The sequence below is a fragment of the Anolis carolinensis genome, chromosome 2, assembly GCF_035594765.1.
Source record: "Anolis carolinensis isolate JA03-04 chromosome 2, rAnoCar3.1.pri, whole genome shotgun sequence".
Classification (NCBI taxonomy): Eukaryota; Metazoa; Chordata; class Lepidosauria; order Squamata; family Dactyloidae; genus Anolis; species Anolis carolinensis.
This window is the reverse complement of record NC_085842.1, coordinates 73521647-73538291: the sequence shown is the minus strand read 5'-3', so window position 1 is coordinate 73538291 and position 16645 is coordinate 73521647. Positions and strand designations below refer to the sequence as shown.

At 39.1% G+C, this 16645-nt stretch overlaps 1 protein-coding gene across 2 annotated transcripts in view; it reads right to left on the bottom strand.

Moving 5' to 3' along the window:
- The window catches only part of acad9 (acyl-CoA dehydrogenase family member 9), a 28100-nt gene that overhangs the window by 7628 nt on the left and 3827 nt on the right, over positions 1-16645 (bottom strand). Inside the window, exons 2-14 of one of the 2 annotated variants that reach the window (XM_003217703.4) lie at positions 16060-16153; positions 15204-15305; positions 12696-12802; positions 10023-10123; positions 9358-9436; positions 8763-8937; positions 7945-8018; positions 6576-6651; positions 4470-4540; positions 4082-4201; positions 3232-3360; positions 1276-1355; positions 340-466 (exon numbers count right to left, since the gene is read on the bottom strand). In XM_003217703.4, coding sequence (XP_003217751.2) covers positions 340-466; positions 1276-1355; positions 3232-3360; positions 4082-4201; positions 4470-4540; positions 6576-6651; positions 7945-8018; positions 8763-8937; positions 9358-9436; positions 10023-10123; positions 12696-12802; positions 15204-15305; positions 16060-16153 — 1335 coding nt within the window. The remainder of the gene's footprint in view (positions 1-339; positions 467-1275; positions 1356-3231; positions 3361-4081; positions 4202-4469; positions 4541-6575; positions 6652-7944; positions 8019-8762; positions 8938-9357; positions 9437-10022; positions 10124-12695; positions 12803-15203; positions 15306-16059; positions 16154-16645) is intronic. The other variant, XM_062973854.1, reaches the window with a different exon arrangement.

Below are 16645 nucleotides of genomic sequence, written 5' to 3'. Positions count from 1 at the left end.
TGCCTTATGTGTGTGCAATGTGATCCGCCCTGAGTCCCCTTTGGGGTGAGAAGGGCGGAATATAAATACTATAAATAAATAAATAATAAATAAAAGGGCCCACAGAACAGTGGCAGCTATTGTATGGTCACCTTCAGGGAGACTGAATTTGCATCTGAAATCCCGGCAAGGTACTGTTGGACCATGCACACTATACTGAGTACGGTAATGGTCGGTTACAAGGCAGATTTCTTTGCTTTTCCATGGAGGTTACAAGCTAGCTGTAAGAAGCCCAAAGAATGTTATTTTTGTTCAAGAAATCCTTCAGGAATGCCAACCACTAATGGACGGAACACTTACTTCCAGACTGGGATGCACCACTCCATCTTTTCCAACTAATCCTAGATCTACTTTTCTGCCCATGCTGTCACGGAACTTGTTGAAAAACACGTTCAATGCCACCATCACATTCCCCCTCTTAATCTCCCTGTGGAATTAGGGACAGAGACACTACTTCAACATGAGACTGCTTCTCCAATGTTCTCTCAGTTCATTCTTTTACAAGAAGCACCAAAACTTACGCCATTTTGAGTCCCACCCATGGGAGAAAAGCGAGATATAAATGAATTAATAGTAATAATAATTATTATTATTATTATTATTATTATTATTTAATAATTTTCTCTCTCTTAAATTAAATGCAGTATATCTATTCTTGCATGTACTTTTTACTTTAGACAATTCACTTCAAGTGCTACTTGCCGTTTGAAAGAAAATGATTGCCTGGCAATGTTAAATGTACTTGCTGCTGATGGGTGCAATATATGAAAGAAAGCCATGGCGCATCACATCCACCAACTATATGACAGGCATTAACCATCCAAATATGGCACCAAATCCCTAAAATCTCTGGCCTCACCGCTGGCATGTAAATCCATAACATTCAGAATTCAATTAAGCTTACGAGAACAGCAGTGATTACTGGCTATAATAAATATGTTTCTCCACAGTGTTGAAGTATTTACAAGACACTAAAAGAAAAGTATAAAGTTTCATTTTAAAACAAATAAAAATTAAACTCTACACAGCACTTTAAAAATTGCATAAATACAAGTCTTATTTCAAATTTAGGTTAAACATTCTAAACACCACTAGCTTATTTAATACTAGTTACTGATCGAAATAAATATTCATTCACCACTAGCTTAGATGCAGCCGCTTCCTTCTGTGCTATCCCCACAGACATTTTCAATCTAATTTACCTAAGATGGTTATTTTTTTTAAAAAATCACATACTTTATTTTTTCAGTTAAGATTTTGCCTGCATATTGCATGCCTGTCAAAGCAATATACATTCGCAGAACTTCATTTGTTCCCTGAAAGAAAGAAAGGTTTATTTTAGGCAATTGAAACACATATAAGATAGGCAAACATACATGTAAATCTGTGGTGAAGAATTTGTTGCCCTCTGGATTTGATTGTCAAATCTTATCACTCCTAATTACGTATTTTCCAGTCTATGTGGGGCTTATGGGACTTAAAGTACATCATTATATAGCATAGCTGACAGTGCTATGTACACTAAGAGCTTAAGAAAGCAGCTCATTTAGAGGACTGGTAAAAATGGTCATTGTCTTCCTATCAAAAAACTGGGAGTGGATCTATAATCCATGAAGGAAGGTAATGATTAGACATGTGATTAACTATAACTTAACAATTACTTGGCTTCCAAACCAGCAGTTCTGCGTACTTTTTGTAATCAATCTTTCGAGGTGATTAAAACTATAAATAGAATAAATTTTGCAATGTTTCAAAAACAACAATTCTGTCTACTACACATAAAGAATGGAATTTTATATGTAGAAAAGGAAACTTAAACATTTCACATGGCTCTCTGGAGGCTAAAAGAAACAAAAATCTGAGATCTGTGGAAGTTTTGAAAGCAAAGCACTTCGATTTGAAAGGGAGAAAATGCTGATGGACTAGGACTACACTACATTTCCAGCAGGTGCTGCTTGGCAATTAAAGCTCTCAGAATGAACAGATGGCTGAACAACAAGCTAATTAAAATTACTGCATGCATTGACTGGGGATGCTAAATTAAACAGATGCATGTCACATGCTCGGTTTTAATTATAAGTACCCATTCTTTATAGTACACTGCTCTGCATTCAGAACGAAGGGAAGGTGACTGGAAACAAAGCCCCCCTAGAACTGACTATCCATCAGACCTTTTAGGCTCATATTGCTGCTTCCACAGAGATCCCAGAGCTAGGCCTTCTAGGTGGCTTCTTCTGGGGCCAAACATAAGCAGTAACTATGAGAGTAGATCTAGCATGTCCTATGCTTGGCTTGTTTTTGCCGTTTGCTTTTGACCTTGCTTTATTCCAACAGAAGAGTCTGTTGCAAGAACAAGAATGCCTTCTGAGGAAGTTCAGCCCTGGTCCTCAGCTTTCCAAACAAAGTGATGCTAGCCAACTTCAAATCAGACTCTTCCAAAGTAATCTGATTTGCTGCTCTTTTCCCATTACGTACATACACAAACCCTCCAATTGGGCTAATTTCTCCATAGATGGGGACACAGGGAGAACCATTGAACATTCGGAACAATTCTCCAAGTACCCAGCACAACAGCATTTCACCTTGCATCATTGTGCGGGTTGAACCAAGTCCAAATGTTTTTACCCGGTCAGGAGATTAACTCAATGATTAAGATAAAATTATATTGCACATTTTGTATCTTTGTTTTATGACTTCTGGCCTGCAATCTCAGTGAGCTTGCAAAGCAAACATTTTCAAAATGGAATTTTCCACTGCAAAGTTTATTTGTATTTGCTTTGACAAGCAAAGCAGAAGGTTTTCAGAGTGACCAGTTCAGCCTAGATCGCTGGAGGGAAATGCACAGATGCCACTTCTGGATGATAGGCATCCCAGCCCCAAGTAGTATGCACTGGTTTCTGCAAGAACGCAAGCAAGGGTTTGCTTCACGGCTGTTCCTTTAGCATCCTATGCAGACCCAGGGAGGCTAAGCCCACCTTTCATGCTCTATTTGCTACAACAGGACCTTTTTCATTACTCTGTGTTCTTACCCCCCTCCTCCCAGTACATTGCATAACGTTACACTTGTCACCAAGTCCTTATTGGCAAACGTTAAATATATTTATTCCAGTACTACAATCATCCTGATTTAAACTTCAAATGACACCAACCATCTTTATAAACACAACATGCACTTACGTTTCTTTTTATTACCTCAAAAATCAGGAGTATCCTGCTGTCCCTGAGATAGCGTTCGTATGGATAATCTTTCATGTAGCCAAGGCCTCCGAGGATCTGCAAAGCTTCACTCACGCAAATCCAAGCACCTTCAGAACTAAACACCTGCCAATAACAGTTGCAATAATCCTCAGTTTTCTTACATCTGTTAAACCGCGCAACGTATAAGAGTCAGTTCCTGTGTTATATTCAAACATTCTGTGTCTTTGGAAGGCCAAAAACTATGAGATACCACACTTCAGAAGCAAAACTAGTAGCTAAAATTACAAAAATATTTAAGAGACCTACAAGGATAGTAGAAAAAAAAGTCTAGGATCCTTCCTCGAGTCTAGCTACACTGAGCTCCTTCTGAGGGAACAAAGGGAATGGAAAATTCCAGGAAAGGGGCTTGAAACTTGAGGAGATGTGACTCTAAGAGTATCAGTCTAAACATCAAAGATGGAGGGTAAGACAGGCAACAGAGGCCAGGCTATCTCTATGCAGATACCCTCACTGACTGACTTCACAGCTTCATGGCTACTCAATGCTATTCAAGCTTGCTAATTGCAATATTCACACTTACTTTAAACAGACAAGGGTTCTTCCCCCCAACCTGACATTCCACAGGTATATATACACTCTACTTGTTTCACTGTCAACAGAACCTCTGAAGATGCCGGCAAAAGGTCAGGAGAGAATGCTACTGAAACATGGCCATACAGCCTGAAAAACTCACAACAGCCCAGTGATGCTGGCCATAAAAGCCTTTGATAACACAATATTTTTCTTTTTGGAGTCTCAGTGCCCATACTTATACTCTTTAAACCGATATTTCAGTAAAGCTTACTTTAACCATGGCAGCTTCAATGGAGCAGTCTGGGATCCCTGGGCTGTCCATCATTCCTGCAGTAAGGTAGGCCATGCTTTCCATGACATATGCTTTCCGAGCCATGAGGGCAAACTTTTCCTGGAAAAGCAGCAACAAAGAGGTGCCATTCATATGTGACATTCTTCAATGGTTGGGCAATATTTCATTACAGTTCATTCTCAAATGTAAGATGCCTAGAATGTAATGCACTGTTTTTCCTAATTTTAAAGAATAATTAGTCGTGTATTTCCTATGTAACTACCACCACACTTCAAGTCAAATCAGTGCTATGCGCATAATTCTATACTGGTAAAAGGATAAAACATGAATGCCTCAAAATGGACAATTTTTATAGTATCCGAGTTACCTGAATTAATCCAAATTCACTAAGCTTCTTATTAAACTGTTTTCTTGTACAAGCATATTCTGCTGTCATTTCTTTAAAAAAGAGAAAAACAATTGTTAACCAGCTTGTATACATGAAGACCAATGTTGTAAAAGTAATTTCTTAAACATCTTATTTCAATAGGAACATATACAACAGGGCCATTTTACAATTACTATAATGAACTGAAAAAGAAGACTTTTATCATGAAAACTGATGTCTCCAACTACATCCCTGCAAGGCAGCAGCCTCTGTTTCTTTCTGCAATGCAGTTGCACGATTACTGCCACATTAACTGGACTTATTTTCTGATCTTCCACCAGAGTAGCCTTCTGTGCTGATGAAACCCCTCTCACTATTAGGCTGTCAAGTCCCTTAAATCAAACAACAAAGACAAAAGCACCTTCAGCTTTGAAGTTGTGGCAATTATGTCTTGTCTGCTTTGCTGGGCCCAATTTAAGAAAGCAGAAGTCAATTTATGCCAAGTGGTGCTGGTAATTATTATAGATTTCTCACAGAAAGTAAAAACCATCAGCAGTGCGAGAAGGCACATTCTATTCCAGCTTTTTCACCAATGGAAAGTGAAGAACGAACAAAGACACACATTGTGGCAAGCAAGCTCCCTGAAAATATACTGTTCTTTGAAGAGATAAACAGAAGACCGTGAAGACAACTGCTTGTATTGATAAAGAGGTGGACAAAGTATAGCTCATAGGCGTCCAGCCTTACAACCAACATCTCTCCACCTACTGAGCATTCATCCATTTTTTTTTACTCAAAAGGTCCTTAAAAGGGGTTCAAACTAATTTTCACAGAGTGCCACATCAACCTTATGGTTGTCTTCAAAGGGTCAGTTGCAACTGCAAGACTGTATAAATATGACTATGTTGCCCTGGCATTGAAAGCCTTGCGGGCCACATGAAATGATGTGGGTCGGATTTGTCCCAAGGGTCTTGCATTTGAAACATGTGCCCTAGGCTGTTCATACCAACAATTTCACTGTACAGTAAAACCCCACTAAATCGAGCCCCACTCATCCGAGCGTCCGTGTAGACTGAGACAAATTCCTTCCCCCCCTCCCCCTGCCAGATCCTGGTGCTGCCGGAACCCAGCCGGGTGAGTGAGTGAGCAAGGGACGACGGAGGGTGGGCTCGCTCTCTCGTTCCTCCGCCAGGCCGGGTGCCGGTGCTGCCAGCCCCAGCATGGCGAAGGAGTCGAGGCATGGGCGGGCGGGTGAAGGAGGAGGGTCCCAAAAGTCCTCCTCGCTCACCTGCTCGCTGGCTGGCTAGGTACCCGGTGCGTGTTGCTAGGTAAATAGCAAGGGGGAGGAAACTGGCAGGCACCTGGGCCTGGTAATTCAAGTTATCTGGGTAAACCGAGCTGAGGTCCGCCCCTTTAACTCGAATTACAGAGGTTCAACTGTACTTCTCTTCCTCAGCTGTTTTAGGCATAGAGGGCATTGTCAAAACCAGAAATGTGATGTGTAGCCCTAGAGATCCTCCAGTATTGCCAGTGCTACTCTCCATGTCACCTCAAGACCCTTCTTCAATTTTCTCTATACAAAAATGTCGGTGTTTTACAAATGCAATCACTGTTTCATTATCTCAGTTTTATATCTGATACTCAGAATTGTTCCTGAATATAACTGGACTACATTCCGCAACTATATTCAGCCTCAGATTCAACTAATCGTTATTCCGTGGTACAGGTGAACTTTTAGGAATGGCTTATACTGCCCTCTTACTCCCGAATGTCACTATTTGCTTGATGTTGGGTCTGTATTGCTGGAGAAAGGAAAACCCATATTTAAGCTGATGGCCTAGATGCAAACTCCCTTTGTGGTACTCCCTTTGCTCCTTAAATTATTACATTCATGTGTTCCCATTGATTCATTACCTAACTGACCTTGGAGCATTTTAATGATGAAAAGTGAAAAAAATTCAGCTGCATAACACTAGGAACAAATTTTGTAAATGGCAATAATATTTACAGTAATGTGGCTGTAATTTTTACATAAAAATAAGGTTCTCCTTCAGAAGCAAAAACAAAATTTCCTCCCATCTAGCAACACAGCCAGTTTTGTCTTACCAATCAATTTTTTAATCATCCCAGCAGATGCACTGCCCATACTAAATCTTCCACTGTTTAAGATATTCATAGCAACCTGCAATGAGGAGAAACAGACCTTATTTCCGGAAACTACATTCAAAATGTCCACCAAGGGAACACATTTTCTTTTACTGAAAATCCACTAGTAAATTCTACCATTAGTAGGGCACCTGCTTCACTATATAAGTCATCATATAATGATGAAGAATATGAAAAGGACCTTACAATCTTCTTCCCAGAATATGTATATAAGATGGGGATATATCTGTGTTCTAAGTGACAGATCACAATATGTTGCTGTTGTTTTTAAACAATAACATTTATTATTACTTAAATAAATCCATCTACGCTGCTATGTTGCAAAGATTACAACACATGTCATTTTACACAACTGCCTCTAAATGTAGCAGGTAGACTGGTTTATGTAATAATCTAAACCCACTTGTTAGATCGATAGAATCAATATGATTTACATAATTTTTGACATTCAAAAATTGGTTTAGGTGAAGGGTGTATATGTAAAAATGTTCTCACAAAACTTCAATCTCAGTAGGCTACAATAAAGGAAAGGATTACAGGGTACTACTGAATTTAGAAATGCAATCAATTTCTATCTCTTCTTTGTATACTTCAGCTAACATCATTTACAGAAATCACTGCCTTTCCGAAGCAGCATGAAATCCAATAGATTCCTCTACAAAATGTAAAATACTGTTCCACTTGCAAAGCAGCACGTCGATTGCCACAGGTATAAACACAACTGAAATTCTAGTTTATTGGCTCTGCATGCATGCATGCCCTTACAAGCTATATAAACTTCAACTACTGGAAGCAATTACTTGACAAACAATGCAATTAGTATTTCAAAAGATTCAGAGCATAGTTTTATTGACATTTTTAGCCTCTGCCACTCCGAATAACAGCTGAACTGGCTAAGAATGTTTTGCAACAAAAATCCACTTGTATATAAACAGGTAAAGCATGAGAAACACCAGAACTGGCAGCTGAGTTGGTCTTGTTAGTACTTCCAACAGCTTTGCCACTGGTAATTTGGCAGGGAAAGACTGTTTCGTTACAACCTGAAATATGCTGAACTCTCTTTACAGTTGCTATGTTGAGATACTACTTGAACCTAAGATGTCATCCTTACTAGTTCTCTGAATTTTCATTCATCACTGGACTTTAAAGTAGTAAACAAATTCACGGCTATTTGAGTGGTCTGCTTGCTTTGTTTGTGATTATCCATTAGAGTTTCATTCCTTTCCAATTAAACCTACTTTCCCTCTTTCTAGAATATAGGTGCAAAATCTGGAAGCTTAAGTGTAAGTAATTATTATCTGCATCTTACCTTAAAACCTCCTCCAACTTGTCCAATAACATTATCTATAGGGATTTTTGTGTTTTCAAAGTGAAGTTCACAAGCTGCAAGAAAAAGAGATTTAACCTAATCCTGAAGTGTTTTAGTAGGCATTTGATGTATTACAGGAATCCCAGGAGTATGAATTTAGGGATGAGAGAAAACTATTCCATCTTATTCTGCTCTTTTAAACTATCTCCCAAACTTTCCTTTTTACTCACTTTTCCCTCTATTGTTCAGTTACGACTCTTCCAGTGTCTATCACCAACCTATACTATAATGAAAATCTGAGATATTTTAAAATTTCAACAGGATGCCTGTTTGCAAACCTTGGTATAGAGGAAGCGGGGATGCAGGTTTTCAAACCTGAGGGGATGGGGAAGAGAAGGGTCTCATCAGAAACCCTGCTTTTACTGCCAATCAGATTTCCATTGTTTAATTTAAAAAGCTAGAAACCATATTTTATTTGGGAACTACAATGAGCTCTTCAGGTCCACCGACTGGATCTGTCATGTTCAGAAGCTACAGATCATTATGAATGCAGACACGCTGTGTGCATATTCACATCACATCACTGGGATCAAAAAGATTACTATTAATCTAGTGTGTTAGATGAACTGGTGCTTCAAGCAAGCTTTTACCTGAACTGTGTGTAGATTTCAAATAAGACAAGAAATACAATTGAGCTATTTATTGGCTAACCTTTTAGAATTACCCCAAACTAAAACATACATTCTGGAAATTTCAGAAAATGCAGCTCTTGGATCCAATAGGATCCCACCCAAATCAGTGCTTCTGTAATTTCTTACTATTCGATCCTCGGATGCCCAGCTTATCCTCTGGTTTTCCGTGAGTGACTCCGCCAAAAGCTCTTTCTACAATGAAAGCTGTAATTTTGTCTTTTACTGTACCATCTTTATCAGTAACCTCAGTTCTTGCAAACACAGTAAAGATATCTGCAATACCACCATTTGAGATCCATATCTGCAATTAAGAGAGAAAGGCATTTGTTCTGTTTGGTGTCACATTTGAACTCATGGGCCATATTTGCTACTCTCTCTGGTTCGGTGCGCATTTTTTGGACCTTTTAGTTTTTTTAGCCATGATTCAACACTGAGATAAAAACTGGTTTCTGCTCAAGGAAAGGTGATGCCTTTCAATAGCTAAATACATGAAATTCTAAGCGAAGAGAATACACCTCTGGGAAGATTGTCTTTTGTTTATTAAGTTAGGGTTTAGGGGAATCTGCTGCTTTTCGACCTGAGGCACGTTTGACTGCTTGAGGATTCTGTTGAGCTAATTTTACAATCAGCCATTAGTCAATAAGGCAGGAAAAGCAATGAACATAAAGTAAACTGGTACGGGAGCAGAGGGCTAAATGTCATATCAACTGCAAATAAGTACCTTTGAACCATTTAATTTGAAATGTTTCCCATCTTCACTCAAAGTAGCTCTGCTCTGGATGGATGCAGCATCACTTCCACTGTAATATGAATAAGTCAAGGAAATGGGAGGTCAGCCCCCCCAAAAGACAAAGACCCAAGAATTGTTTGGATATGAAAATTCTAAAGCTGAAGATATATATTTATATGTTTTAGGTTTTAATTTAAATATCGTATGATTTTTAGTGATAGCTGCCCTGATTCTGTCTTGTGAAAGAAAGAAGAATATAAATACTACAACTACCATGTCCACCATCACCACCACTACTACTAATATTCTCATTATTAGTAGTTGTACAAATATCTCCTTAAACACAATCTTCTAAAATATCTATTTTAGTCTACAATTGCATGAAATGAATTGGAAAGCATTTGGGTGTAATTTTCTGTTGAACACCAAAAGTAGAATTTGACAGTAGATTAATACAAAAAACAGACTTGCTTTAGAAAAGCTACATAACATTTTCCTGTTTCAATTCTATAGTCTGAAATTCTTGTCTTAATTTCCCTATCTTTTTTTTCTGAGGGAAGCGTCACAAGGATTTTCTGAATTCTAATTCAGTTTCTCAGTGTTTTCAGTAGACCAGCAGTGAAAAGTACTTTTATTGTAAAAGGTAAATGTGCTACCTTCCTGGTTCAGTGAGACAAAATGCAGCAGTGTATTCCCCTGAAGCCAGTTTGGGTAGATACTTTTCTTTTTGCTCCTTGGTGCCCGCGATAAGGATTCCCTGCCAAAAAGGAAAATGCAAATTGGAAAATTGAAAAGCTAGAAAACCATATTTTATTACCACACACACTTGATATTGTGAAACAAAGGTTCTCCCACAGTTATTGACTTAAATGTCAAAAACACAACACGCTTTAGGTATCCAATCAGTACAAAGGTATAAATACTTTAAAAATCAGCAAGACTTCTTTTTCTACAATCATCAAGAACTCAGGATATAGGATGAACCAATCGTTTTGTTCAATCCGTTTACATTTTTACCATTTACAATGTTTGTTCTGAATGTATTTTATCTTGTTTTATTGTAATTGTTTGGGCTTGGCCCCATGTTAGCCGCCCCGAGTCCCTATGGGGAGATGGAGGCAGGATATAAAAATAAAGTTATTTTGTTCAGGGCAAAGAGAAGGTCAATAAGGTCCCTGTGCATAAAATAAAAAAAGATCAAGACTGCTAGGCCCTTTAGAACCATTGGATGAAACTGCGTAATTTGCATACTGAAGCAGAAACACAGTCACTGCAGACAGGCTCAATTCAGTTGAAATAAATACAAAATGACTGCACTGAGAATCTAAAAAGTTTGATAACACTTCTGATTTCTGGAGGAATTTTTGTTAAGTCCTTATCAGCATAAATCAGACCATTTTCAGAAGGCATAGCTAAGCAGTAATCTACAGCAGTGCTTTCCCATCTATTTGATGTGGGGGATTGACCACCACCCCCAATGTCCCAGGAATCAGTACTTTGTTTGCATGTATTATTTTAATTGCATCATTTCTTGGAAACTTGACACGGACCAACAGCTAATGATTTATAGACCACTGCCTGTTTGCAGACTATCTGTCAAGGTACAGATACCATGAAGTCAGTCCCAAGTACAAAGTAGCAATAGTTTAATGAAGATACAGCTCAAAAGAATAAAAAATGCTTAACAGCAGCAAAATAGTATTCAAAAACAAACACAGACCAACCGGTAAAAAAGGTAAAACAGAGAGTCCCAAAGTCCTAAAAAATCCCAACCCACTAACCAAAATACCCGGCAGAGGAGAAACACTTGCTATCGTTTCAGCGAAAACGTTCCAAGATGAAGTAAAGTCGTAGTCAAGCCAGTCCAGAGGTCATCCACAGCACACAGGATACAGCAGCAGCGTCAAACGTCCAATCCAAAGTCAGGGCACAAGAGCTAACACGATGTCCAGAAGCGATCCGAGGTCCAAACCAAGAACAGTAGCAAATCCCAAAGAATCCACAAAGTTCAGGAATCATGACCCAGCATAATATGCAATCCAGCATACACTTTGCCAGTTGCAAGGTCCCTATTGCAACCAACCCTCCTTTTATTACAAACTTTCCTCTGAGTTGCAATCAGCCAACGCCCCACCCTCAGCTGCTCCTGCATTCTCCTCCAAACTAGAATCGGACAACACCCCACACTCAGCTGCCAGTTATGCTGACCGAGCTGCTCTTTGCCTTGCCTGCCAAGCGGCCCTTCTCTTGCTTCTACTTACATCCTCCAAACATCAGACAAATCATCTTCCCTCCAAGTTTCATTCCCAACAGATCTTCTGAATGTGCCACTACTTGTAAGCTCCCCACCTACTTCTGCTACTTTTGTCCAATCCATCTCATCCACAACCTCATCAGTGTCACTCCCAGCACTTCTCATAGAAACTGCTTCATTGTCAAACCCATCATCCCCATCAAACCCTTCAAAAGACTCTTCATCAGCGGGTTCAGTAAGTATTTGCCGAATCCTCTTCTGCTCTTGCTCGTCTATAGGATCCTGTTCCCGAGAAGACCTTTCTGCCTGCCTACTCTCCAACTCCCTGTTGTTACTACTACTCAGAGACTCATCCACAACACTATCAGTTTGAATAGCACCGATCTAAAGAAAGATGTGCCAATCACATTTCATACTTTTTTGAAACAATATGAAATAATCAGATTTTATTCAGTTCTGAGCGAAACTGGAAAAAAATGAAATGCATGTGGAATAATGGTATCCAAAATACAATTTCCTGGCCAAAAAAAAAGATGAAGATGATTGCATCCAATTAAATCTGTCACTTACTCAGGCCTTTCATTTTATATTTTCATCAACTGAATTAAGCTTATCTGTTAATAATACAATTTTTCCACTTCAATATTCAAATTATGTAAAGTGGTCAGTTAGTTTTTAAGGATCTAGCAATCCTGTTCTTTATTACTCAGATTTAATTTCACAGGAACCTTACCAATGTCCTTATTACTCTGCGTCTTCTTTTTTTCTTTTTTTAAATTTAAATACTTTGTGAGTTTTACATATTCAGTACTAAAATTCTTATACATACCAATTTTCTATAGCAGATTTATAATAGAGAAATACTCTTGACTCCTATAATATGTTCATCCTTTAGCTCTATTACATACTTATTATTTACCTCTATCTACTCTGCGACTTCATATAATCTTACTACAATAGCAGAGAGAGATGCTTGAATGTACTCCCCCCCCCAAATATAGAATGGCTTTAATATATTTTAGGTGTTTTGTTTTAGCACAAACATTAATGATTAATATAATATCTAAATAATTACCTTTAACCCTATAGCTTGGTGAGCTGCCAAAGTGACTGCAATAGCCCCATCCTGAGAAGTGATTTCTCCTAAACGTGCATACATTGTATTTGAAAGACCAAGGCCACCTGCAGACAAGGTTTTATATGATTATCACATTAGGATTTCACTGTTTCAACATGTAAGAACAGGAAAAAAAGATAAAACACACTTGGTAATAATAAGTGCACTTCCTCAGAATTGCTTTTGGAAGAAGAGTAACAATACTGCCTTCAAAATACACTTTGAAGAGTGATTCTCATTCTTTTACATGACTGTAGGCAAACTATATCTACACTTCTTCTACAAATTCCCAGGGAAGGGGTGGACAACTGCATGGGAGGCAGGGGCCGCACTCTGGGTTACGAAAGTGTTGGAGGGTCCTGCCTTTGTTTTTTATTTTAAAAAGTATTAATCTAGTTCATTTTTCATTTAATTCATAACAGATATATACCAACTAGTGCCTGGCGGGCTATTCAGCCATTCCTGCCATGGAGAGGCTGCTGGGCCTTCATGCGTCTCTGCCCAAAGGAAGAGGATGCATCGCAACCCTGCCTCCCTCTGGACCAGGGCTCGGCCACACATTCTGCCTCCCAGGCAACCTTCAGGGTCTCACCCTGCATCCCACCCCCCACCCACCGAGGCTCAATTCTGCACTGTTCCCAACTAAGGGGTGGGGGAGAGCCTTGAAGGCCTTGTGAATGAGTGCAGTTGGCAACCATGCAAGGCTGGCGAGTTTAACAGAGAAGTGTGGGTTCTTGGCCTTGTTCATACTGCCAGCCTCTTTGACGTGCTGTGGTACACTGTTGACGTGATACATTGTTGGGCACATTACATTTGATGGCAAATCCATTTTTTGTAATGTGCACTTTCAAAATTGTGATGTGCATTATTATATTCAGTAGCATGCTATACATGAGTAAATACATGTAATTAATTTCAGTTTCAATTGAGTGGACCATTTCTGATTTATTTACTGGAGTTAATTTTTAAAAGAGTGGGTAATTTACAGTATTTTGTCTTTTGGTGGAGGAATCTAGCCCACCAATCAAAGACTATAGGAGCTGTACTCTTTGTTAGGAAGTGTGATCATTTCACTCAAGGCACCAGTTCTGCAGCTGGGCTCCCAGTCTGAGATAGAGGAGAAAAAAGCATTCCTCTCTGACACTCACATAGACATGATCTGCTTGCTCTCTGGTGTCCTTATCTTGATATTTTTTCTCTCTTTCCCTTTCTCTCCCCTTTCATTAACTATCTTGTCTTACTCTTGCTTTTCTGCTTCCTGCTTTGCTTTATCTTATACTTGCTTGCACTGATTCTATGACAGTCTTGATCTTTCTTACAGTTTTAGCTGAGCTGCATAGTGTGTTGCTATGAGGGTGGAAGTACAGACTGTGACTGAAGCAAAAGAAAAGAAACAGAATCACAGGAGAGAAGGAGAAAGAATCAACTGAGACTGACAGAGAATATGAAATGGGTGGGGACCCAGGGGAAAAAAGAGAGAGCAAGTGGGAATGCAGGTTTGGAAGTAGATAGAGAGGAGATGCACATGAAGTGAGATGAAGAAAAAGAGAAAGCAGTGGTGGTGGCACGAGGAGAAGAAATTGCACTGAGATAGAAATCAGCATTTTAAAGCCCATGCAAAGGTGAGGACAAGGACAAAAGCATCTTATGGGTGCAGAAAACTGCATCTTGCATTCAGCAAGCTGCAACAGGTGATATCAATGTGTCTTAGGCCCAGAACTTTCCAGTGGAGGCAGGGGAGGGCATGCTAAAGGCTCTGGAGGACAGAATGTGATCTACTGGCTGCTCTCTGCCCACTCTCCTAGGGAATTGCAGCCCCATATCCTCCAACCAGCTGATTTAATCAGTTCAGTCTTATCAGCTATTCTGCAGAGTTTATTGCTTTTAACAATGAAGAGAGAATTGGTGATCCCACTTAGATTAACCAACCACAGGCAGAAAGAGATGTTGTTTTCTTTAAACTGTTGTTTAATTTAAATTATTTTATCTGGAGACAGTGCTGTAAAACATGGATTCAATGGGGAAAAATACCATTCTGAAATCTGTTGCTAGTCCTAGCTAACATAGATCTACGGAATCAATGGGATTTCCTGTATGTTGACCTCTCATGCAATAATTGACTAAATGGTCAAAAAGATTCCAACCATTGTCTTCTATTATGGCTATTTCTATTTTTCATATGAAGAACTAGGTTCTTCTAGGATTGTGTCCACAGAGACGAGGGAAATAGAAAGTGACTCGCTCAATATATCCCTTTTTTCTATCTCCCCTCCCAGTGCAACACCCCACTTAAACAGCACCACTACACATTCCAATACAAATATTGAAGTAGCTTCTCATTCTACTTAGAAATACTGGTACAGACTTTCCCTCCTCACTTTATCTTCTGGGGATGGGGAAGGAGAGATGTTGCTTTTCACAGTAGAATGAACAACCAAGGTCAATTTTCTATACATTTTCACTCACCATACTCCTCGGGAATCTGCATGCCAAAGAGACCCAAGCTCTTCAGCCCATCAAGTGTTTCTTTTGGAATCTTAGCATCATGATCAATTTTCTTAGAATCCACTGAAAGACAATGACATAGATACACAATATACAGAAAGCACAGGTGTGATGGGATATGTGGAGAGGGTGAAGTGCAGCTAAAAAGTGTAATTCTGCCAACACTCTGCCAAGTATTTTTTTTCATATTTGGCCTCAGCTCTACACAGGTCAATATCCATGGTGTGTAAAGAGCTAGCCAGACAGTTCAGCAGGAATATTATGACCTCATTTTGTTCTAGGCAAAACAGTATGTGTGTGCGTTTTCAAACAACTTTAGTGACCAGCTGCATTGTGTCACAATTTGGTGATTTACCATTTTACTGTAAAAAATGGAAAAGCATTCTTGGCAATAAAACCAGGAGATGAAAGCAGTTCAAGATAAGATACATAGGGGCAGTATTGACTGGCAGCTCTTCAATCAATGCTGCCTTCAGGTTCTGCTGACTAAACTGGACATGGATAAAATACAGATAGGGAACATGGTGCACTGCTAATATTTTAGTTTTAGCACTGTAGGACTATCCATAATGAGAAGGGTTCCTGAACCTGAGATCCACAGACTGGATGGGAATCTATAAACCAAGAACAAAAAAGGCAGCTGCCCTCAATTTTCTGCTCCCTTGACATTTGTTTAAAAATATGGAAGGGACCGGCAGCTTTCATCAGGTTCTCAAGAGTGTTTATGTTCCAAGAAAGGTTACAAACTATGTCAAAGAAGAACATGAACTTATGGAGGAACTTCACAGAGAAAGGATTTACGAAAAAGGGAGAATACCTTCTTCTCTGAAGAATTTTTCCACTGGACCCACAAACTGATTGATTTCTTCCAACTCTTCATTGCTAATTTCAGGATAAGGAAACACCTCCTCCTATAATGGCAGATTTTAACAAGAATTTTTTTTTAAAAATCTTTATTAATATGAGAAAAGACCAAGACACTAGATTTAATATTACTTCACAAAGGATGAGATGGAATTTGCCTTGACAAGGGCATTTAGTCTGAAATAGGGAAAAGGTCACTTATACTCTTATATACTAAACCTTATATGCCATCCTTGCATCTTCTGTCATTTCCCCCTCTTTGAAGTTGAACATCAGAACTTTCTGACTGGTCTTTGAATTCCTGAGCTCAGAAGTGATTTAGGACTTTGTAAAAAAAAAAAAAAAAGCAGCTTAAAAAGGATTGCTTGGGACTCTATGTGCCACACATTTCTCCTTAAACTGGTCTGGTCTGTTTCAGAACTGAATGATTTAAATGTTTGGGAACTAACTCTGGGCAGTTTCTGGGAAACATAACCATGCTTATACTCCTCTCCCCTTGCTTCAACCAGATATTGGCTTAACAGTTTTCACCCTAATGT